This window comes from Vulpes vulpes, chromosome 11 (assembly GCF_048418805.1).
Source record: "Vulpes vulpes isolate BD-2025 chromosome 11, VulVul3, whole genome shotgun sequence".
In the NCBI taxonomy this organism is placed as follows: domain Eukaryota; kingdom Metazoa; phylum Chordata; class Mammalia; order Carnivora; family Canidae; genus Vulpes; species Vulpes vulpes.
Window position 1 is genome coordinate 101,599,632 of NC_132790.1, and position 25,090 is coordinate 101,624,721.

Consider the following 25,090-nt stretch of genomic DNA (forward strand, 5'->3'; position numbering starts at 1 on the left):
GGTGACGGCAGCAGGACGGGAAAAGAGGGAGGCGGCGAGGAGGCGTTTCTCAGGGAGACCCCGCAGACCTACAGGGAAAGGAGAGAGGGACAGGAAGCTCAGGAGGGCCTGCAGGTTGCACACCTGGGGACCTGAGAGAGTGACAGCACAGCGGGAAGAAAGCTGATAACTTCTCATCTGCGTAGGTTGAGTTTGAGATCATGGGATCGACTAGGACGGGCTTGCGGCCCAGGGACAGAGACCAAGGCTGAAAACAGATCTGGGATTCCCTAGTGTCGACGTCGCCCTGGAGGCGCTCAAATGCGAAGAGGGTTGATGCCAAAGAAGAGCCTCAGTGTATTTTTAGGAGGAAGTGATTACTAAGGACTGGAACCACTGGGGGGAAACGAAGCTCGGGCTGGCTTTTAAAGGAACGAAGAGGGAGCCGGAATCCCACACTGAGACATGGGGGCCCACGGCACGGAGCGCCAGCCCCTAACCGTGGGTTGATCTGCGGGTCGGGCTGAAAACGACTTCTGCTTATTCTGCTGCCATCGGCTCAGCCGCCGTCGTGGACGGGGAGGACGGGACATGCAAGAGGAGCGACGTGAGGGGCGGCGGCAGGTGCAGGGCCGGGGAGCTGCTGGCCCTCCTGCTCTCGGCTGCGATGCCCATCAGAGGGCTTGAGGGGCAGACCCCGCTCCCGGCGGCAGGACACCTGCCTGCCTCAGTGGCGACAAGTGGGGATGCACAACGAGCCCACTGGCCCTAAAATTCTCAGTCAGGAATGTGCTGAAATAAGCCATTGGCGATGGGAACAAAAGAAATCACTGGCACTAGTGACCTCTAGTGGAAAGAGGCTTCAGGGCACTTACACAAATATATACATTTAAATGTAAATACATGAATATATAGACGTGTGTGTGTGTGTGTGTGTGTGTGTTTCCGTTGGATTACACGAAGATCGGTGGCATATTCAGCTTCATTTCCACCGGGTGTGAAGGGAGGGGCTGCTGCGAGAAGCACACACGTCCTGCCGGGAAAGTGGGAACCGAACCCAACACTTCGGGTTTCGAGTCACACGGAGGCGATCGACGTTCCGCAAACACCTGAACACGTGGTGGGTGTCAAGGACGCGGGCCGAGAGCGGCGTGCTGGGGCAGGGAGCGCGCCCCAGGCCTGGGGGAGGCCCCGGCCCCCCGTGCCCCCCCATCTCACGGACCCCCGGAACGCGGCGATGCCTGCGACGGGTGTGCTTCAGGCAACTCGGAGTGTCACGGCTCCAGCCCTGTCCCTTCCCTGGGCCCGGGGGCTGCTGGCGCCAAGTGTCAGCAAATGCTTCGGAGCTGGGGGGACACAAGCCATGCATGGGACGATCGGCCTTGGGAACGGGACTGGGGCCACGGGGCCACGCGCCACGCAGAGGGCAGCAGCCGGGGCCACCCTGGCACTGCCCACAGCCACCCGCTCGGGGGGCGCTTGCCGAACGCCCAACCTGGACACGGAGGAAGGCCACAGGGAAGGGCGGGATGGGGATCACCCACAGGGCGAGGGGTGGGCGAGTTCAGTTACATGCATCGCTACAGAAAACGGCGTAAAGAGAGATTTTTTTTTTTTAAATGGAGACTCTACACAAAATCCACAGAACCAGTGTCACCAAGGCCTGGGCAACTGCCCCCTCTGGCAGCAGCACCATCCTTGTCCTCGTCTCGTGTTACCTGGTGGCCACAGGTGCGTCCTGCCTGCCTTCCTTACCTAGCCCCCTGCACACACCCTGCTTTGTCTGCGGAGGCTGTTGCACAGCCCGGCCCCACGGCTTTCCCCGGGATTCCCGCCCCACCCACCTCCTCTCCGGGTCATAGAAACAGCCCTTGGGTGAGCCCTTCGTGATAATCTCACTCTGGTCCGTGATTTCCAGAGGCCTGGCCTCCCTGAGTGGGCGAAGTGCGGTCCAGCGGCCCCCGGACTCCGGGTCTGGCCTGGAGTCACTCCTTAGACGCCGAACTGAACCACCTGGCCCCGTTACAAGGACACGGGGTGCTCAGGGCCCTCCCTCCTCCCCCTACAAAGATCCCCTCTCCCCAAAACACGTACAATCGTTGGGCTCCGGAAGGGGTCATTCCGGCGTCTAGTTCACAAACGGGTTTACTTACTGAAGACGAGCTAATTATTTTGATTTGCTCCAAAGCTTCCGTCAGGCTGTCTTCGATCTCGGAGTCATCTAAGGAGAAGAGGTCCCCGGCCCGTGAAAGGTCTTTTTGTCCTAAAACCAGTCTGAACAGTTGATGCATGATGAGAAGACTGATAACCGCTGGACTCTGTGCAGGCCCGGGGCCGCGGGTTTCAGTCATCAGAGCTTAAGGAAGGTGAAAGCACGCAGCGGGGGGCTCACTTTGTGTCCCTTAAAAGGTCATTTTTCTCCAGAATTTGAGGTCCTCTTTGACTCTCTCTGGAAAAGAAACAAATGATACAACATATTCGTTAGGAGAACCATGAGCTGGGAATTGGAACCGGGTGCCCAGCGGCGGGGGGCGGGGGCGGGGACATTCAGAAATGTGCTTAGAGTGACAGATCCTGACCTGGTGACCTTCAAATGAACTCTTCCATTGTTATTTCTTTTTTTTGGAAGGTGCCGTCAAAAATTATTAGGTTTCTCCAGAATTTGATACGAACCTAAGAAGCTGCTTGACCCGCATGTTTACTTTTCTCCTGCCTCCTCCTCCTCCTCTCTGCGCCACAAGGGAACAAGGGGACAAGCAGAGTGGTGGGCCCGCCACCCGCTAGATTTCCCCCAGATTCCCATGGAAACCACACAGAACAGGGCGGTGAAAGGAAAGAGGGAACAGAAAAGGTCGCCCAGACTCCGCCTGCTTCTCTCTCTCCTGCTGCCTTCTTGGCTGGCTTCCTTCCCCTTCCTTCCCCTTCCTTCCCCTTCCTTCCCCTTCCTTCCCCTGACAACAGGCGCTGCCCCAACCCTAAGTGCAGGAGGAGGTCGCAGCACCTGCCTTCTTCGTCTACACTCTGAAAACAAGTAGCAGGGAGCCCAAGGGCCCGTGAGACCAGCTAGATCTCTGCTGGGCGTGAGCCTGAGCGTGAGCGTGAGCGTGGACGCGGGCGTGAGCGCTGGGCTCCAAGTGATGGCATCGCGACGCCCGCTAAGGGGGGAAGGAAGGCCTTGGGGTCGGGCCATGCCCCCTCTCTCCCCACAGCTGAAATAATGTGCTTCTTGCTCACTTAACGGTCCCCAGAGAGAGGAGCAAGGGTGCAAACTGAGTGTCCGATTCCTCTCTCGTCAGCCGCCCCCGGGGCCTCCTACAATCCCAGGCCACCTGCAGCCGCGGCCACCGGAGCCGTCCTCTCCGTCGAGAGCCCAAAGGCTCGAGCAGCTGCACGTGCTGCCGTCCCGGGCGCCTGGCTCCGGGCCCGTGTTCACAGCAAGTGGAGGTGGATCCTAAAGCGTGTTCCCTGGAACAACTGTGTGCTGTCCCCCGGGGGGTCCCGGCCTGCCCCCCACTGTCGCCGTGCAGGCCCGCGTGCTGAGTGCAGCTGTAAAGTGTGAAGATACACACTCGCAGCGCACTACGGTCTCTGGCGTCATCAGGCAAATAAGCCGTATCGGTGGCTTACGGGCCACCGAGCGGGTGTCGAGGGGCATGTCACCTACAGGCGACCTGTGTGCTCTCTGCCGACTGGAGAGCGTGATGCCCAGTGCTTACGTTCGCCGGCCTGCGCCCAGGCTCCGTCCTGGGTGTTTGCAAACAGGAGCTCACTTAACCCGCAGCACGAGAGGATGTTTCCCCCGTTTCACTGGTGAGAGCCGGGGACCTGCCCCGCCGCGGCCTGGCCAACCGAGAGCTGTGCTGGGTACCCAGAGATCGCAGCGCTGGGCCCCACGACCACCCCGGGCTGCGGAGTTGAGTCCACGCGGGCGGCTGCTGGAAGCAGGAGCCCCGAGCACCAGGAACATTGGAAGCAAAGATGCGGGCGGCATCAGGGCACGTCACGGACTTCCCTCCGCCGCTGAGGGAGACGGGGCCCGCGTCCTGCCCGGCTGTGCCCTGGCGTCGGGCCAACCAGGGAGCGGGAAAGTCACACGCCGAGGGGAGCAGGAGAGTTGGGGGGGAGCTGCAGGGGGTGGGGGAGGGAGAGCGGACGGAGAGGCCTACCAAGTAGGACGCACCTTGCGAACGTGGAGATTGTGACGGGGGACACTGGGTGAAACGGAGAATCTATGGGGAAATCGGGTCAGCGCACTCCCGAACTGTCCCCTGAACACACCTCTCCCCTGGACATTTGCAGTGACAAGGTCCCGGTGAAAGGACATTCAGGAAAACAAGACACTACAGCAGTGGGAAATGGGGTCACCCTGACCTGGCAGCTGGTTGGTCCCCAGCCCCCCTCCTGGAGCGGAGTCAGCTGTGCCCCACACACGGCACAGCCGGGGCTCTGAGAAGGAGGCGAGGGGCACCCCAGGCTCCCGGGGCCCCTTCCTCGCTCCCCCCACTCACAGTGCCCCGGGACGGAGCCCCACAGTCACGCCACCCTCGAGTGTCCATCACACAGCAAACATCACTGTCACAGCCCCGCCGGCCCGAGAACTTCCGCACCCTAATGGTGGGGTGGGGACAGCTGAGGCCTGCACCACACGTTCGGTGACACAAGGGTGACCCGCACAGACGGCTCATCTGTTCTGCAAAAGGAAGCTTGGGGGAGCACAAGGGAGGCGGGGATCTCTCCTAGGGGACGAAGGCTTTGACAAGGAAGGTGCATGGGCCACTTCCGGGCCGTTTGGGTCCCACTTGCGGGAGCTGAGGACACACTGAGTCAGCTGCCTCCGCTCGGTGGTTGTTGGGCCTCTGGCTCCTGCTCTTCCCTTCTCCGAGCCTCAGTTTTGCTCTCTGCAAAATGGAGCTGATGCCTGCCTGGCCTCTGTGACCAGGTCGCTTCGGACATGGAAGCTAAGGACGCGGGCAGAGCCCTTTGTCAACTCGGGGCAGCAGCAGGTGCAGCAGCAGGTGCTCAGCAGGTGGCACCTCCCGGGGATTGTGTGCTCCCTGAGGACCGTGTCCCCTAAAGCTCATGACAGTCCCCTGGGGTGACAGGGCGATGTTTGAGCGGATGGCAACCCGGCCAGGGCACCCAAGAGGCACCGTGGGGGCGGGGCTGGAGGCTTTGTCTCCCAGAAGGAAGCCCCAGGGCACCCCGTGACCCCCTCCTGAGCACCTGCTCTCTGCACCCGGGGACCCCCCCAGGACCCTCGGGCTCGGCCTCTGGGGCTCAGCCGCGGGGTCAGCCCTGCGCTCCGGGCCGGATTCCGGCCGATGTCTCTGCAGCAGCGGGGGGCAGGGGGTGGGGGGGGTCACCCGTGTCACGGGGTCCCGGGGCCCCCAGCACGTGCACCGAGCTCGCGGCTAGGTACTTGCTGCTCGGTCCTCCCCGCCGGGGAGCAGTAGGCCGGGAAGGTCACGGCAGGTCGTGGCAGGTCGAGGCTCAGGTCCCCTGGGCCAGCGCCCCCCCCCCCCCCGCCCCAGGCCCCTCCCCCCGCCGCGGGCTGTGTCTGGGTGTCCCGGGGTCCGGGTGTCCGGGAGCCCGCGGCGACTCGGGGTCCGCAGGGAGAAGCGGCGCCGCACCCGCACCCGCACCCGCACCGGCACCCACACCCGCACCCGCACCCGCACCCGCACCCGCACCAGCACCCGCACCCGCAGCCCCGCGGCAGGTGCGACACAGTCCAGGGGCCCCGGCCCGACCCCACGGCCCCGCACCCCCGCGCCCCGGCCCTGACCCCCACCCGGGCCCTGACCCCCACCCCGGTCCACATCCACCTCGCACCCCGCACCCAGGCCCCCACCCACCCCGACCCCGACCCCAGCCCCACCCACCCCGCACCCCCCACCCCGGCCGCCCGCACCGCACCCCCCACCCCACTCCTCACCCCACCCAGGCCCCCCGCACCCCGGCCTTGCCCCCTTGGCCGCCCCCGCCCGCACCCACCCTGGCCCCCCATCCTCCCCCATCCTCCCCCATCCTCCCCCCATCCTCCCCCATCCTCCCCCATCCTCCCCCGCCCTCCCCCTCCCCCCATCCTCCCCCATCCTCCCCCCATCCTCCCCCATCCTCCCCCATCCTCCCCCCATCCTCCCCCATCCTCCCCCATCCTCCCCCGCCCTCCCCCTCCCCCCATCCTCCCCCATCCTCCCCCCATCCTCCCCCCATCCTCCCCCCATCCTCCCCCCGCCCTCCCCCGCCCTCCCCCCGCCGTACCTGGTCTCCGGGGCTGGGGGGGCACGGCCGGGACCACGCAGCTCCCCGCCCGGTGCCGCGGCTGCTGGAGCCTCCGAGGAATGCGGGGAATGCGGCGCGGTCAGGTGACCGGCACCTGGGGCCCAGCCTGCGGGGAAGCTGCTCTGCGGCCCCAGACGCCCGGCGCTCCCCACGGCTCACCCCTGCCCTGGGAAGGGAAGGGGTGAGGCGGGGGGGGGGAGCCTACGCAGGAGCCGGGCCCCCCGGAACCCCCCGGTGACCCTGACCCGCGGCTGCTGGAGGCATCACCCCGGGGGGCCGGGCCTGTGGCTGCGGGAGCTCGGGCGCTCCGGGCGCTGAGCGCAGGGCGGGGTGAGAGCCGCAGCTGCTGGGGGATCCCCTCGGCCCCCTCGGCCCCCCGGTACCCCCGGGACCCTCCATCCCCCCATCCCCTCTGTCCCCCCCATCCCCCGGTCCCATCGATCCCCTCAGTCCCCCTGATCCCCTCAATCCCCCCATCCCCCGGTCCCCCCTGATCCCCTCGGTCCCCCCCATCCCCTCAGTCCCATAGATCTCCCGGTACCCTCAGTCCCCCGGTCCCCCCAGTACCCTCAGTACCTCCGATCCCCCTGATCTCCCTGGTCCCCCAGTCCCCCCAGTCCCCTCGGTCCCCCCAATCCCCTCAATCCTCCACCCCAGTCCCCCCAGTTCCCTTGATTACCTCGGTTCCCCCAGGTCCCTCAATCCCCTCAGTCCCCTCCATCCCCTGGATCCCCTGGGCCGCCGCTGGACTGGGGCTGCTGTGAAGCTGAGGGCCCAGGAGGCAGGAGGTTGCTCCTGCAGGGGGCAAATCACTAGGCCGCACGTCCTCTTCTGTTCCACCCGCCTGTGTGGGGAGACTTGGGGGGTTTGGGCTCCGCATCCACTTCGGTGACACCCAGAGGAGACGTTTATCTTGCTTCACCTCACTGACACTCCCAGGGGAGGAAAAGAGCCCGAGACACACAACACTCAGAGGGTTCAACCCCTGATGGGGCATGAAGAAAAGCCGCTTTCAGGGGCACCTGGGGGTGCCACCAGTGAAGCCTGTGACTCTTGGTCCCAGCTCAGAGTGGGCTGCGTCTGCTTGACATTCGCTCTGCCCCTCTCGTCTGCTCTCACTCAAATAAGTAAATAAATCTCTTAAAAAAAAACAAACCCATCTTTCTACCTGTACTATTCTCTGCCTGCATTTTGTCCTTAGAGGGTCCACTGGCCACCACATCCCCTACCTGCGGGCGGAAGGTCCAGGAGGCTGCGCTGCAGACAAATTCCTCTGTGCAGTCACCAAGATGTGACTCCCGGCAGCACTACCCGGCAAAGGCATGTGGCCGGAGGGACTGCGCACCTGTCACTGACCCCATTGACCCAGGTCACATGCTCCAGGGGAATGACCTTTCTAGACCTTTGGTGATCGATCCCATTTTTCTGCCATCCTGTATGAGAATTCCTTTGCTTTGCACAGTTTGCTCCGTGACAATGGAGACTCCAGCCACCCGGAGCAGGTGTAGCCTTTCGCTGGTGGCTTTCTGGCCTGCAGATAGTGGTGTAGTTTCCTCTTTTAAAGGAACAGACTCGCTTTCTGTAGGCTTCCCCTTCTTCATCCCCTATTCCTTATTTCTGGTTCTTATGGCTAGATTTTACCGAACTTTTTAAAAGGAGTATAGGTTCCAGAATTGGACATTTTATGGGAACCCGTTAAGAAGAGCAGCGTGGTAAGAGAATGGGAACCCAGACCCCAGTGGGCTCAGCTATGCCGTGACCCGCGAGGGCACATCCGGGCCCGCTGATGAACCTCCTTGAGCCTCAGGTTCCTTATTTGCACCTGAGGATTGTGAAATGGGTTGTTGAGAGGCTTCCTGAGATTAGGTGAAGCATCCAGCACAGAACCCAGCAAATAGCAGCCACACAAGAAGGAAGAGCAGTCAGATCCCCAGTAACGTCGTGATTGCTGCGGGTCACTTTCCTGGTAACGCGTCCTTAGGCCCACACACTGCTGCCCGCTACCCCACCCTGAGTTCCCATGTTACAGGTGCGGAGGTCTTTCCCGTTTGGGGCATATTTATATCCTAGCTGTACTCTCCTCCAACGTAAATCTGGGTAGTGTATGCCCTACCTTGAAAGTGTCCCTATTGACTTTCTTTCTTTCCTTTTCCTTTTTTTTTTTTTTTTTGGCAGACTTGTTCTTTGGAGAGATAGCCTTATAGCCTTAACCCCAACCATGGTGAAACAGTAACTGGATTTTTTTTTTTTTTTTTTTTTGGAGTGGAAATGGACTGGAATTCAATGCATCTCAGACTTTTTGTGGCTGGTTAATCCAAATACCTGAGTTTTCTATGTAAGAGGGCTGCTCACTGCCCCATTTCTTAGTGAGAATGGAGCGAATAATTCCCTCCAGGGCACTAAAGGGAAAAGTTCTCTAAGACTTTCCAAGGTGACCTGCACTCAGCGAGCACTAATACAACATGGCTGGTTTACTCCATTCTTCATCAGTAGATCTATGAAATAAAAATACCCGTGAACCAGTGGATTCAACTGCCCCACTATTAAGATACCAACTGTGGAGGACGCGGAGGCTATTTGGGGGAATTTCAATAAACTTCATTAACTCAGGAAGCCAACTTATTCTGAGAAAATGAGCCTCTAGCTTCCAGTTTGGGGTTAGGGTATTCTCTAGTTTCCTCAGTTTGGAAAAGTCTAGAATAGCAACGTTTATTTACGGGATACTTCGGAACAACACTGCTGCGCGTCGAAATCCCCTCACCCTGCTCACCTGTGTCATGGATGGCCACTGATCAACTTCGACCCGTTTGGGTTCTAGCAACTTTCAATAAAGTTCTCAGATTTTTCCCTTGAAAGGAAGGATTAAAGATTCTTTTCAAGGCGCATCTTTTTCACACAGTGTGAGAGCGCCACAGGCGTCCCCATGGGAACTGGCCGGACACTGCAGCCCTTGCCACAGGATGTCCATTGTTCCCGGAGCGCCCCTCGGGTTCCTCTGCCGGGACATGTTGCTTCATTCCCGTCCACTGAAAGCCTCCGACGCTGGGTTATTCCAAATGATGCTAAGGATTCACCCCCTTGGTCTTTTTCTAGAACTCATCCAGTCTAGGTTTGTAGCAGGCTCATTATCATAAGCACACACAGAAAATAGGTTTGGTGACCTATTTAGGCAAGAGCTCAAGAAACATTTAATTTTGAACACATACTGCTGTGTCCTGAAACCCCGACGGGGAGTATTTCCTTTCTTTGGAAATGAGGGAAACATCCCTAAGTCTAACAGACTTTCTACACTGAGAATTTGTGATCTGTCCTAATGATTTCATAGTGTACCCATTTTCGTAGATTTTGACTTTGCGGGTCACATTTCCTTGATTGCTTACAAATCTTGGTACAAATTGAATGAAACTTATAACCATATAAATATCAATAATGAATATAAATCTTGCTGAGATCTTTTAATTCAAATTCTGTAGGTGTTATTTTTCCGGAAAGCATACCCGAACTCCCACATTACAAAGAAAATTCCATGTTAAACGTGTCTTTATTTACATTTAAATTCCATGTCCTGGAATTGGTCCTGTATTGACCAGTTCAAACGATGCCTTAGCTATTTTTTTTTCCATCCCTTAAATTGAAAACCTCCATGTTTCAATTTAAAAGGTCATGGAATCCAACGGCTGATTACTATAGCGACTTAAGCACGTATCTGACGGAGCAAAAGGGACGCTCGGTTCAGTTACGATTTGTAGGATAACTGAACTATCAAAGGGAAAAATGAGACCACCGGTAAACAGTAACGGTGCCTCCTCAACCCACCGACTGGAAGATGCTGTTGAATTTTCTTTGAAAATCGTAGGCAGGGCCGGCTTCTTTGCTGGTTGCAAGATATTTCTTGGGGTAAACAAAAAATATGAAATAGAAATGAGCCCAGACAGCTACAGAGTAAAACAAAAATGCACATACTGTGAATCTAGAAGCTCAGTTGTCTGCTCCTGAGGCCTAGAGACATGTTTTAATAACCCACAGAGAGGTGGCTTCTTTACCCTAATAACCGGGAAGCTCGCACACGGGGCCAGACACACAGCTCCCGAGCGCTCTGTCTGCATAATCAGCCAGCCCCTGGAAGTTTCTCTGCCCCACGCCCGCAACCCACCCCCCTGTCGCTGCAGCTTCTGACATTTAGTTTAATTAGCTGCTGTTTGGGCTGAACAAAAGGACAGGGAAAGAGCCAACACAGGATGGCAAGGCAGATGCTTGCTGCTTGGGGCCAGGCCGCCCTCCCCTGCGCCCCCCAGGCTGCCTGGACCCTGAGCCCCTACCTGGGCTCCCCATGGGGGCCGGCAAATGGGTAACTTCACTGTGCCCCCCAGGCCTCTGCCTGGAGCCAACAATGGGACACAGCCTCCGGATGGGCAGTGGCAGAGGAACGGCCTCCCTGGGCTCCCCCCAGTCCCCCCAGTTTCACCAAGCACCAGCCTTCCCGCCGTAGCTTGGCGTCTGTCCATGGATGACCCCCTGGCAGGAGCCAGGACGCAGCACCTAACGTGGCATCTGGAGCCTTCCAGGCTGCATGGGCATTGGGGAGACTGGGGAGCAGTGGGGAGAGGGGAGCGGTGGAATGAGGGAGCATTTAAACCCAGCTCCCTACCAGGAAACACCACAAGAGAAATGAAAGGGCCGGAGTAGGGGCCAGGCCGCGGGTACTGCAAGGCCACCCGGACCCCAGTGAGGGCCCCAGGGGCCCTGGGGTTCCTCGGAGGCGGCCCTGCATGATCTTGGGGCACCCCCAACCGCTAATGCCCTCCCTCTACCATCCAGTACCCTCTCCTCGGGCCCAGGGCTCTGGGGACCCCTTACGAGTGGAGTCGTACTCTCTTCCTCCTTTAAGGAAAGTGCCGCCCCCCAGCCTCTGATGCATGAGTTGGTGAATCCCGGGGACTGTCGTGTCCGGAGGCCCCCTCTCCCCTCACAAGTGTGTGACATGGGCTTTCTCCCCTGGCTGATTGGGTTTCGCCTACGTGTACAGCAGTAGAATATCTCGGAGCCTCTGCTAAGAGTGTGTGGGGCCAGACGAGGGGGGTGTGGCGGGTGGGGTGGTGGGACCAGTAAGGTGTAGGGGGTGCAGCTGCAAACAGCGACCTTTCCATGTCATTGGCCCTTGTGCCGCCATCCAAATACATTGCGGCCTCCGTTGAAAGGCGTTCTCCTGGGATGACGAGGACTTTCTCCCGTAGTTACTCCCCAACACCCACTTATCCCGCTTCTGATAAAAACTGTACCCAAGGTGCCCTTCGGAAGCAACGCTCCTGGGGCAGAGCTCACTCACATGATCACATTAGGTCTTAGCTGATCAGAAAGATCCCGTTCTCCTGCCCGCCGTGATTCATGTGGAGACTGAGACTCAGGAGAAACATGAAAGTTTGGCTTTGAGGCGACAGAGTCTTTTCTGTTAGATCTGACGACAGGATGACACAAGGTCTGGCTGCCCTTGCCCCATTGCCACCAAGAAACCAAACCTTAGGTAAAAAAAATTAATAAATAATTAAAAATAATAATAATAATAATAAAAAGAAACCAAACCTTATAGACTTCGTTTGGGCCACTTAAGCCAGCCTCCCCTGAAGCTGACAAGACCCACTCTTCACTGAGCCAATTCCTTAACGGCTTAGGTGATTTTTACGCTGGGTTTTCTGCCATTTGCCATTGAAAAAACTCTGTTTGGTTAAATTAGGTGAATCCTAGTTTGTGAGAGGGCTCTTCTGGGTCCCCAGAGCACAGTTCCTTCAGAGGAAGTGGAGTAGGAGGTCCATTAGGAACCAACTATGACAAATGAGCCCCTTTAATGACAACCAGAGGCTTTCACAGACGGCCAGTAGAGGCAGGGAAGGCCTGGGAGACACTGTAGTCATCCAGGGTATCTGAGAGTGTGACTTTCCAAACTGGTTCTCTTAACCAACAACATGTTCACTTCCCCAGATACGTCCACTTGAACCACCTAGACTCGTCTGGTAGTTCCTGGTCACCTGCTGTCTGACCTCAATAAACCTGACCATGAAATCCATCCATCCATGCTGAATTTTCATAAATTCCTTTGGGCAATTAGTTCCACGGAATATAGCTTTATTTTTTCCTCTTCTGTTTCTGCACAACTCCCACCACCACCCTCCACCACCCCGTTCGGTAAACTTGAAATAAAGAACATTCTCTCTGACCACAAAGTTGGACTAAGATGCTTCCTTTACAGAAAACACATAAATTGTAAAGCAACTTAAATGGGTAAATTACCTATAAACACAGAATTTTTTGATGATTTCATTTTCCATAATAATTTTTCTAGCTGAAACCAGTGATACTCCTTCAGATACACCATTTATGTGTTCGGCCCCCCAGCTTTGCAAGAGTTTGTTACAGGCACAGACATAACCCAGGCACATCCAGGAACTCCCTTTTAGCTCAGCAAAATAGCACGTGGCTTGGACCGTGAGGATCCAGTGTTGTGTTTTTGTTTCTGTTTTTTTTTTTAAGAACAGGAAAATGGAGACCTGTGGCTGGGGATTATTCAGTTTGATTCATTATAATAAGGAACACAGTCCAACTAACATCTTGAACCACTTGGGACCCCCTGAGCAGAAGACCCACCTAAGACTGCCTACACTCCAGATCCACAGAAAATTAGGAATAATAAATGTGTGTCGTGTTAAGTCACTAAGTTCATGGCAATTTGTCACACAAACTCATACATGACTATTCCCCTCTCCCCACTGTGATAGCTCGGTAGCTATTGTTTCTGTTAAATTCTTCATTGATGGGAGAATATTGATGGGAATCTCTTAGCACAGCCCCTTCCACTCTGTCATCAAATCAGCTTTCTAAGATAAAATATGATATGTAACTCTTTTACTTAAAATTAATAAGTGACAACCATTGTTTGAGGGTGACATACAAAACTCTTGGCTTGGCACACAAAGTAATGTGGCCCCCACGCCTCTCCAGCTTTGCTTCCACCACTCATGTACCATGCAGCTGGGTCAGTACCTTCAGAATAATCTAGGAGCCCATCACCTCTCACTACCTTGGCTATCACTACTACTGTGACCAAAACACCGACATCTCATGTCTCACTTAGATTATTACAATAGCTCCCTGACTTCTGCCCTTGCCTTGTTAAAATATAGTCTGAGTAGAACATCCAGATAATCCTATGAAAATGCAAGTCTGAGCTGACTCCTTCCTGCCCAGTTCTCTGCAATGGAATGATTCTCCATCTCACCTCGAGTCAGAGCCAAAGTCCTTTCAAGGTCGGCAAAGCCTGTGTAAGATAGCGTCCCCCTTCTCCCTTCATGGCTTCAGCTTCCTCTTCTACCGCTCTTGCTTTGGGTCACCCTGCCCCACCACACTGGAGCTACACAGGGAACAGGTTTGAATTCATCTGAGGAACTCTAGCACTTGGCTAACGGGCTATTATCTGGTACAAAGGAGGAATTCAATCAAAACTTCATGAACAAAGCCTTTCTTTACAAAAGCATCAGTAAAATAATAATTATACAATTGAAAATAATCCTGATGCAGAAATAAAGAGATGGGTAGCAAAGAAATCCACTTGACTGAGATATAATTATTTTCTTGTTAAGTTGGTAAAAAAAAAAAAAAAGTTTTTTTAATTTCCCAGAAATTAGGAAAGGAGCATATCCTTTTGCTGAAAATCTCTAACAAGACCGATTGGAAAAACAGAGAGAAGACACAAATTACCAATATCACAAATGAGAGAGTTGACATCACTACGGATTCTACAGCCATAATAAAAGAAGAAGAAGGAAATGTGGAAATTTTATGTCAATAAATTTGGTGACTTAGATGAAATGAATAAATTTCTTGAAGGACAAAAACTGTCACCACTCATTCAAGAAAACATAGATAACCAGAACAGCCCCATATTTATTTACTTAAAAATTGGAATTGTAGAATAAAACTGGACCACTTTCTTACACCATATAAAAAAATAAACTCAAAACAGATTAAACAGGTCTAAACACGAGACCTGAAACCATAAAATTCTAGAAGAAAACAAAGGCAGTGACTTCTTTGACATCAGCCACAGAAACACTTTTCTAGATATCTCTCCCCTGACAAGGGGAACAAAAGTAAAATTGAACTATTGGGGCTACACCAAAATAAAAAGCTTCTGCACAGTAAAGGAAGTCATAAACAAAATAAAATGGTGACCTACTATCACCAATAGTGATATATCCTTATATCCAATAAGGGGTTAATATATATCCTTAAATATCCTTATATTCAATAAGGGGTTAATAATAACCTTTCTCAAAACATGTAAGAATGTATACAACTCAAAACAAAAAAAAAAACAATCTAATTAAAACATGGACAGACCTGAATATACGTTTTTCCAACATACAGACAGAACATAGATAGGTGGCCAACAAACACGTGAAGAAATGCTCAACATCATTAATTATCAGGGAAAAAAAGCAAATTAAAACCATAGGAGATACCATTTTATATCTGTCAGAATGCCTAAAATAAAAAAACACAACAAATAACAAGTATTAGTGAGGATGTAGAGAAAAAGGAACCCTTGTGTACTATTGGTGGGCTATAAATTGGTGCAGCCTCTGTAGAAAACAGTACGGAGTTTCCTTAAAAAATTAAATATAGAATTACCATATGATTCAGTAATTCCATTACTGGGTATTCACCTAAAGAATACAAAAACACTAAATTGAAAAGATATGCACACCCTTATGTTTATACATTATTTACGATAGCTAAGATAGGAAAGCACCTCAGGCATCTAACAAGAGATGACTGGCTAAAGAAGATGTTATACACACATAATCTATATAATATATATATATATACCCTACATACTACGGAACATTACGGACCCATCAAAAAGAATGGAATTTTGCCATTTGCAACAACATGGATGCACCTAGAGGCTATAATGCTAAGTGAAATAAGTCAGTCAGAGAAAGACAAACATCACATGTTTTTACTCATATGTGGAATTTAAGAAACAAATGAGCAAACAAAGAAAAAAAGAGAAAAGCAGAAAAACAGGCTCTTAAATACAGAGAACAAACATGGTTGTCAGAAGGGAGGGGGCAAGAAGAATGTGTAGCATAAAGGGAATTAAGAGTATGTTGATCGCGATGAGCCCTGAGAGATGTACAGAATTGCTGAATCGTTGTGTTGTACCTGAAATATATAATGCTAATATAATGCTGTATGTTAATTATACTTGAAGAAAAATAAATAAATAAATTTATCTTTATTTTTTTTTTAAGATTTTATTTATTTATTCATGAGAGACACGGAGAGAGAGAGAGAAAGGGAGAGAGAGAGAGAAGCAGAGACACAGGCAGAGGGAGAAGCAGGCTCCATGCAGGGAGTCCAATGTGGGCCTCAATCCTGGGACCCCAGGATCAGGCCCTGGGTCGAAGGCAGGCGCCAAACCGCTGAGCCACCCAAGAATCCCCTAAATTTATCTTTAAAATCAAATTGGAATCACAGTTAAAAACATTCTTATGGAGAAAAATTGAGGTCCAGACAGTCTCATTGATATATTCTATAAACCACTTAAGAAGTAAATGATAATGGGAGCCTGGGTGGCACAGTTAGTTAAGCACCCGACTATTTTGGCTCAGGTCAGGATCTCAGAGTCGTGAGATTGAGCCCCGCATTGGGCTCCACGCTGGGTGTGGAACCTGCTTAAGATTCTCTCTCTCCCTCCCCTTCTGTCCCTCCTCCCTCCCAGCCACAAGCGCTCTCTCTCTCTCTCTCTCTCTCTGTCTGTCTCTCAAAAGAAGAAAAAAAGTAATTAACACTCATTGTTTACAAATTCTTTCAGAAATTTTATTTCACAATATGATGCTTTGAAGTCACTTACATATATATAGAATATATTATATATGTATATAAATGCATGGATACATATCTTTTTTGTGGCCGGAAGCATTTAGCCAATGAATACAGCATTTCCTGCTAATCCGTTCTTTTGTTGATGAAGCTGTAGGTGCTGGGCAGGAATTTGCCAAGAGACCACGGGGTTGGGATTGGAAGAGCACGCTCAGGCGAGGCTGCCGGGTTCACATCCAGGCCTCACACTTACTAGCCACGTGACTTCAGGCAACACTTTTAACCTTTCTCTGTACAGGCCTTTTGTTTTCTTTTTTTTTCCTTAATCTGTAAGGGTATTAATTGTACCTACCTCCTAGAGTTGGTATGAGAATTATCTGAGGTAATATTTGTAAAGTGCTTAGAAACATGCCTGGAACGTAGTAAGTGCTACAGGACTGTTTGTTAAATACACACAAAAGGAACATCCTTGTGAGTGCTTCCTGGTGCGGGAATTCACGTAGGATGTACACCAGGAGTGAAATTTCTGGGTCATAAGACAGGCGACGTCTCTTCATTTCAACCTCCCTTTATCCTTATGTTTTGGATACGTCTTTTTGACATGATGTGGCTTTTTTCCCCTCTTCAAGCTGATAACCTTTGTATTTTAATTGGAACATTTACACTATTTTCATTTCATCTGAGTATATATATTTGGGTTTAGATTTACCATCTTAGTATTTGTTTTCTATCTGTTCTGTTTGTTTTATGATTCTTTCTCTCTTTTCTTCTCTTATTTTGATTGAGCATATTTTATTCCTCTTTTCACCCTTCCTTGGAGAGTATAATAGGTATAGGCGTGAACTATGTTGTGTGTGTGTGTGTCTCCACATCTTGGCTCACACCTTGATTCTTTATTAATTTAGTGTCTTTTCAATGCCTTGAAACACGTTTTTTTTTCAAATACCTAAAAATATGTATTTTGTCCAGATTTTACTGTCCTCGGCAGATCAGACTGATCAGATTTACCTAGACCAAGAAGGTGGAAGTCTAAAACAGTTGTATTTTTGTCTCTAAAATGCATTGTTTTTTCTTTCATAGGATTAGAAAATTAGTCTACATACGCACTGGGGTTGTACTAAAATGGCATTTGCGGGGATTTTTGTATCATTTCTACAACCTTAGTTTTAAAGATCCAGGAGCTGATATCGTGAAGACACTGAATAAGGCAATAACTTGCCCCGAAAAAATGTCTGAACTCCAATTATGATTTCCCAGCATACATGATTTGGTTCTTTATAAACAATGGTCTTACAGTTGCCAGGGACACATCTTACCTAGCTCCTTTGTCCTTGAGCCATCATAACAGATTTCCACCTACATTTTCAAGGACAAAACAGTTGTTAACTTTCTTAACTAAAGGATATTTCAGAAAACAGCTAGTAAGGCTGATATGAAACATATGCTAAGAAGGCAAGACTGTGAAATCAAATGTTTTTTATGTCGGTACTATTGTCCATTTCTTTACTACCCCATAAAGAGTGGTTTGTAGGTTGGATACAACCCCCATCCCCAATGTGCTTCATTATTAAAACAACACTTAATTAAATGGCGGACAAAGCCAGAAACATGCCATGGTTTAGGGAAATCTCTTAGGTTATTTTCAGATGTTTCTAGTTTGGCAAAAGCCAAAGCATATTTTGTCGAGCACATTTTATTCCTATGTGTATTATAAGGGAAATCTAACCCATGTGTTTTATTTCATTAATATTTTGCCAAGTTAAATGGTTCTTTTGCAAGATATATTTAATGTTAAGTTATTTTTATGAGGCTTTTTCCCTTGGATTATGAATTCATATGTCACCTAAAGTAAGTACACTTTGATCCAAATATCTTGTAGTTATGAAGTCAGAAACCCACAAAACTTGGGTGATTTCCCAACCGTGCCAAATATAATATTTCATTTCTACCACTAACATCATGATTTTTTCCTCATATTTGTCAATCATCACTTTATTGAGGAAACAACGGAGTTGTTCTCCTTTTTTAAGCCCAGCTTTTTGATAAATGTCCAAATGAGGCCGTGGCTCAATTCGACACGGGCCAGTAACTTCAAATCATGGGCATAGATCTAAGTGTAGGGTTTGTATACCGACTGAATCACATCTGCAGTTACTTAAAGTTCTGATATAAGTTGGCACATCAGAGAGCTTGATGAATACTAATCCATAAGAATGACAAAAATGACAGGTGAAGATAAGGGGCGGTGGGAATTTTCAATCAATGCTGGTGGAAGTGCAAATTAGACAACTTCTACAGAAAACAATGATTATCTAGCAAAGCTGCGGATGTGCATGCCCTCTAACCCAGTAATTCCAGTCCTAGGGACAGTCTCAAAGAACTTTGCACACGTGAACCAGGGGACACACACAAGAGAGTTCCTAGTGTCATAATCACAAGAAACTGGAAACAACTTAAATATGAATCAATAGGAAAAATGAATACATATGTTGTGATATCCATACAATGTGATTGTAAAGAGCAATGGAGATGAATAAAGTATAGACACATTACATTCTTAATATAGACAAACCTCAAAAACGGAGTGTTGAATGATAACCAAGTCATAGTAGAAAAATGCAGCATTATTGTATTTATATGAAGCTCAGAAATCTGCAAAAACAAAGAAGTTAGTGGTTAAGAATACATACGGATATGCAACCCTATAAACAAAAGCCATGGAATAATATAAATAAAATTCAGGATAGTCATTATTTCCCATGTGGTGCTGGAAAGTGGAAGGGATAAGACATGGGAAGATTCTCTAACGCTGCGTCAGCGTTCAATTTTCTTTAAAGCTGTGTGGTGTGTCCACCAATTTTTGTTTGTATCGTGATTTTTATTGTTTAAAACTGTGTTCTGAATATTATTTTGTATTTATTCAACCTTTAAAATTAATTTTTAAAGTGCAGATTTAAGCATGCAGTCAAAGTCCTGAATTATTTACCCAGTGCCCCAATTCTCATGAAACTGAAGGAAAAGGTACGGTCTGTCAGAGTTTAGTTATGTGTTTAATGCTTCTCTTCCTGTCCTGACTTTCCAAAAAAAAAAAAAAATTCCCATTGGGTTCTATGCCTTATATCCTGGGCTATTTCTTATATTTTCGGGTTAGATTAAATACTATCAGGCAACTTCTGTCATTCGGCATAAGTAGTAGTGATTACTCCATCAGAAAAAAAAATCTATAACCGCGTGGCACAGGAGTTAATGTTTGACAAGCAAGTCTCAGTGGGGCGCTGCAGCTGTCAGCGCGGCCACTCGGAACATTGAGACACGACGGGCTGAATTCTGCGAGAAAATAGGGTTCCCGCTCCGTGAGCCCAGGCTGAACTCTTCCCAAACAACAGGGAATCGTCCCCGTGCGTAGGATCAATTCTTCACAAATCCAGGATGGCCAGCCTTCCCCGCCACCCCCTTTCCGTCCTTTTCTCCTTCTGTCTCCCCAGCCTCTTCTCTTCCTCTCCTTCCCCATCTCCTTTCCTTCCTCTCCTTCTTGTCTTCCTTTTACCAACTGTATTAAATATCCGCCGTGTGCCAGGTGCCAGATATTCATGCACGTACTGAGTGTCCCAGAAGAGTTCACGGGACCCTTGGCCCTGAGGGCCCTGCAGTCATCCCTTCCTTCTCTCCCTGGCACAGAATGGCCCTAATGTGATAAATCAAACGGTCACAACTTTCGCCGTATTTAGAATTCTTTTGCCCTTTTTGAAATTGTGAGTATTATGATATATGCCAAAGAGAATGAAAAAAACGTATATTTTTTAAAAATGCAATCTAAGGGATGATAAGACAATCAACACTCAGGTACTCACCATCCAAGAAGTCCACAGTAACTGAAGTCAAAATGTGCGTCCTCCTCCAATTTTCCTTCCTCTTCTCTATCTGGAAATGATGCATGATTTGAACTGTATATCCTCATTCTCCTGCTTTTCTTTCGAATTGTGTCGCTCGCGTGTTTATCTAAATATGTCACATTTTTGAAATATTAATTGGATAATATGTATTCTTCTGCGACCCAATGTTTTTCATTCCACATTCTATTTTTGCTGTTAGTCCATGGGGCTGTGGTCGATCACGGGTGTATGGTATTCCACTGACTGCATGCCTCTGTCTCGCTCGATTCATCCGATGTTGGTGGGTGTCTAACTCGCTCTGCTTTTGCTGTGATGGAGAGTCTGCTCTGGGCATCCTTACGCGTGCGTGTCTCCTGGTGCAAATGTGCAAGTGTGTCTCTTGGTACACACCTAACAGTAGAATTGTTAAGTCACGGGTTATGTGACTCTCCCACTGTCCTGGAAAATGTCTGTTTCCTAGAGTCTTGATTTACATTCCCAGCTGCAATGGGGGAGAGCTCTTAGCTCTACATCATTACCAACAGCAAACGCTGCTTGACTTTTTAAATTTGTGCTAGTCTGGTGAGTATGAAATTGTATCTCACCCTGGTTTTACATTTCAATTCTTTGGTTACCGAGGAGTTTGAGCATCTTTTAATATTTATTGGGCATTTGTAATTCTTTTTGTGTGTGCAGTTACTTAAAGTTCTGATATAAGAACATGAACTGCCTATTCATGTTTTTTGCTCATTTTTATATTTGGCCATTTGCCTTTTAAAAAATTATTCAGAAGACTTCTTTATATGTATTTTTGACATGAGTTCTTTTCCAGGTATGTGTATCACAAATATGCCCTCCCAGCTTGTGGTTTGAACTTCACTTTCTTTACGATCTTGTTAAATGCCTTTTGAGATCTTGATTTTAATATAGTGAAAATTATAAGTCCTTTTGTTTGTGTATTGTGCTTTTTGTTTCTTTAAACAGAAATCCATCCCTACACAGAGACCATAAATATATTCTCCTTTACTGTTTCCTAAAAGTTTTAAAAGTTGTGCATTCCTCGTTTAAGTCCTTAACCTACAAGGAATTGACTGTTGTGTGTATGTAAGGATCTGTCTTATCTTTCGTCATATAGTCGATCGATAGCCAGGGAATCGTTCACAGGATTTCACTCCTTCTCCAGGAACCCACACTGCCAGAGCAGTCTATACCCTTTCCTTCTAGGGAAGGCCCTGTTCCTGGGTTCTTTTATTCCTTTAGATGCCGTCTATCTCTACACCAACACTGCATGGTCTTAATTACTGTATTTGAAGAGCAACTTGCCTCTTTTTCTCTTTCAAAATTCTGCTGGCTATTCTTGGCCCTTTGAACTTCCATGTAAATCTGAAAATCCGATTGTAACTTCCATATAAAACTCTTTTTAGATTTTGATTGGAATAGCATGGAATTTACAGTTCATTTGAGGATTAATACTTACATCATACTGAATTTTCCTATCCATAGCATAGGATAACTCCAAAGTTATTTATGCCTCCTTCAATGTTTTTCAATAAATTTATTTTTTTCATATACAAATTGTACATTTTAAACATATAAACACTTTTAAAATAGCAGTATTAATGTATCATTGATGTGCAAAAACTACAGCTATTTAATGTATACGACTTGATGAATTTGGATATACACATACACCCTTCCGTGAAACTGTCACCACAGGTATGGTTATGGACACAGTCACCCCCTCTTAATGTTTTCTTGTGCCCCTTTGTTTTTGATTTTGCTTTTGTGGTAAGAATACTTAATATGAGATCTCCCTTCTGAACAATTGTTTTTAGAGCAAATATAATATTGTTAGTTGCAGGAACTATGATGTACAGCGTATCAATGGATCTCACTCATCTTGCATTACTGAAACCTTATACCCACAGAACAATAACTCCCCATCTCCTCTTGCCCCCAGCTCCTGGTAACCATCGTTCTGTACTCTGCTTCCGTGAGTTGGAATATTTTAGATATCTCCTGAAAATGGAATCATGCGGTATTGGTCTTTCTATGACTGGCTTATCTCACTTGGTATAGAGTCCTTCAGGTTTATTCATGTGGTCACATATGGCAAGATTTCCTCCTTTTGGAGGCCTGGATAGTATTCCATTGTATGTATATGCCACGTGTTCTCTATCCATTACTTCACCAATGGACATTTGGATGCTTCCGTAGTTTAGCTATGGTAAATGACACTGCAGTGAACATGGGAGCACAGATATCTCTTTGCAATCCTGATCGCAATTCTTTTGGATATTTACCCAGAAGTGAGGTTGTTGGATTATATAGTTGTTCTATTTTTAGTTTTTTTTGAGGAATCCATACTGTTTCCACAGTGGCCGCACCATTTTACCTTCCCATGAGCAATGCACAAGGGTTCTGACTTCTCCGCATGCTTGTCAACATTTGCCATTGGGTGTTTTTTTGTTTTGTTTGTCTGTTTGTTTGCTTTGATAATAGCAATCCTAACAGGTCGGAGTAAAATCTCATTGTGGTTTTGATGTGCATTTCCCTTATTTTTAGTGATGATAAACACCTTTCCATGCACCTGGTGGCCATTTGTCTTTTTGGAGAAATGTCTATTCGAATCCTTTGTCTATATTTTTTTACTGGATTGTTTGTTTGTTGTTACTATTGTTTTGCTATTGAGTAGTTGGAGTTTCTTAAATACTTTGCATATTAACTCCTTATCAGATATATGGTTTGCAAATACTTTCTCTCATTCCATATGTTACCTTTTCATTCTGTTGCTGTTCGGAAGCTTTTTAATTCCTTATTATTTTTGCTTTTGTTGTCTGAGCTTTTGGTGTCATTTCCAAGATATCATTGCTAAGACCAATATCAGGAAGATTGCTCTCTGTTTTCTCTTCTAAGAATGTTGCAATTTCAGGTATTATATTTAAATTTTAATAACTTGACTTGATTTCTGTGTATTCAGTAAGATAAAGATCCAGTCGCTTTATTTTTCTTGTTATTGGAAGTAGTGGGAGTATAAGCTGATGAACTGTTTTGGAAAACAATGTGACGCTACCTGAGACCTAACAATTCCAGCTCTAAGTGCATACTTGAGGGAAGCTCTTGGCCAAGAACACAGGAGACCTGTAAAGGCAGCATTGTTCATGATATTAAAAAATCAGTTCAAACGTCCATGAGAAGTACGGTGAATGAATTATTGTGGTATATTTGCTGAAATAGTACACAGGAGTGGAAATATATAAACTAAATCTACGTCTATTAACGTGGGTCAGAACTAAAATAGTAACGTTGAGTGAAAAAGGCAAGTTACAAAGAATCCATGCAGCGTGATTCCTTTAATATAAAATTGAAGTTCAGGAAATTTTTTTTTATTTTTTTTTTTAGGAAATTTAGATAATATATTGTTTGGGGCACATGCACGCATAGTAAGATTATAAAGAAGGTAAAGGCGTGATCACCGTGAAACTCAGTAAAGCGGGTATCTGGGAATGGGAGGGTTGACCAGGGTTGCTGTTGTGGGGACACACTGGCAGCTTCAAAACACCAGTCATTTTCTATTTCTTAGGCTGGCTGGAGGGTGCAAACGTGTCTTGTTATTTTGAAAATATACGTAAATATGTCTGTGTGTATAACTATACATGCCACACATCCATAGATGGTGTACCTACCTTTGATACATATTATAGTTTGTTTTAAAGTCTTCATAAAAATTTAATTAAAGCTTTTAAGAGCTGGAAATTATTATTTTTTTTTTTTTGGTAATCCAAAGCATATTTTCATCATTTTATGACAGCTCATTAATGTGTTAGCTCCTCAAGAGTGTATTCTGGGTCTGGGCTTCTTTGCATCTCTGTATATGGTGACATAATTGCTAACTCCAGTGATGTGCTTTAAGATCCTTCCGCCTGTGTATTACACATTTTTGAAGTTAACATTTTCTGATTGCTCTAGGAAGGAGATTCGCTGAGGCTTGCAAGGTCCTCCTGCAGACCTGGGCCTGGCCCCCATGGGAGCATTGAGCAGTGTATAATGTGTGCCTGTCACTGAACATGGCACGGAAAAAAAAAATCTGTTGGACGTTAACTTGTTTCTCCTCCCAGGCTTATGGCTGGAGAACTTCCCTTAGCCCATCTGACAAATGAAAATGGGATAAGTGACAAATTGTAAAATCCTTTTTTTTTACTTCCATGGTTTATATTCCTATCCTCTATTTTCCTGTTTCTCCCTAAAATCATTTTAAACAGCAACCTACATCTTTTCAACACATTCACAGAACTGATTGATAGGCTGAAATGCATGAGACCTTCTTACCCAAGGAACATGTTCCAGCCCAAATTTTCCTAAACTTTGGCCGTTTGCAAACCCTTTTATGATTTTCGACATAACCATTTATCACATGTCCTGTCGTATCAATAGTACTTTTCTTTAGATTTAATCCGACTCGCTTTTGCTATCTTTACTTCACTCTAAAAAATAGGTGTCAAATCATGAAGTTGATGTGCTATTTCTAAGTTATCTAATATTCATGAAAAAGAATCGAAACTGTTATTAGTTTTAAAAGTTTGCCCGTACAACACATTTTGACCGAAACTCATTCTAGGTATGTCCGTGTGCTACATTTTGGGGAAACCTAACGAAGTTTAGAAAGACTGAAAAAAAAAAACCCAAAGAAATCCCCCTCTGTGCCACCTCCTCTGCCCCCACAGTCCGGGCCCAGCAGACGGGCAACTGGCAGTCCGCTCCAGCCTCCGCGTTTGCCAGGCTGCCAATCCTCTCCTTTGTCTGCGGAATGTGTCCCATTTGGATTTGCTTTCTGCCTTTTATTGGGATTGCCGGCTTTCTGCTGCGCGGCCCATTGTGGGAGGGGGAACCGATGCCCTGGGAAAGCGGCGCCCCCGCAGCTGCAGCGCCAGCCGGTCGCCGAGATAAAGTGGCCGAGCAGGCTTAGCAGGCCGGGCTCCGGTTCGCCCTCGCGGCCCATCACCGGGGCTGAGCCTCCCCATCAGCATCCTGCCAACAGGAGGGTGGCAGGAGTCCCCACCGTCCGCCGTGACAAT

The 25,090-nt window shown here is 48.3% G+C and overlaps 1 protein-coding gene across 10 annotated transcripts in view; it reads right to left on the reverse strand.

Annotated features, from left to right (window-relative positions):
• Nucleotides 1-7,764, reverse strand: part of VEPH1 (ventricular zone expressed PH domain containing 1) — a 225,886-nt gene extending 218,122 nt beyond the window's left edge. For 2 of the 10 annotated variants that reach the window (XM_072727243.1, XM_072727248.1), the window contains exons 1-2: nt 6,244-6,534; nt 2,133-2,428 (exon numbers count right to left, since the gene is read on the reverse strand). In XM_072727243.1, coding sequence (XP_072583344.1) covers nt 2,133-2,330 — 198 coding nt within the window. In that variant the 5' untranslated portion in view covers nt 2,331-2,428; nt 6,244-6,534. Of the gene's footprint in view, nt 1-2,132; nt 2,429-2,652; nt 2,734-6,243; nt 6,565-6,943; nt 7,118-7,432 lie in introns of those variants that run through there. The other 8 variants (XM_072727244.1, XM_072727239.1, XM_072727241.1 and 5 more) reach the window with 8 other exon arrangements.
• Between the last annotated feature and the right edge of the window lie 17,326 nt (nt 7,765-25,090).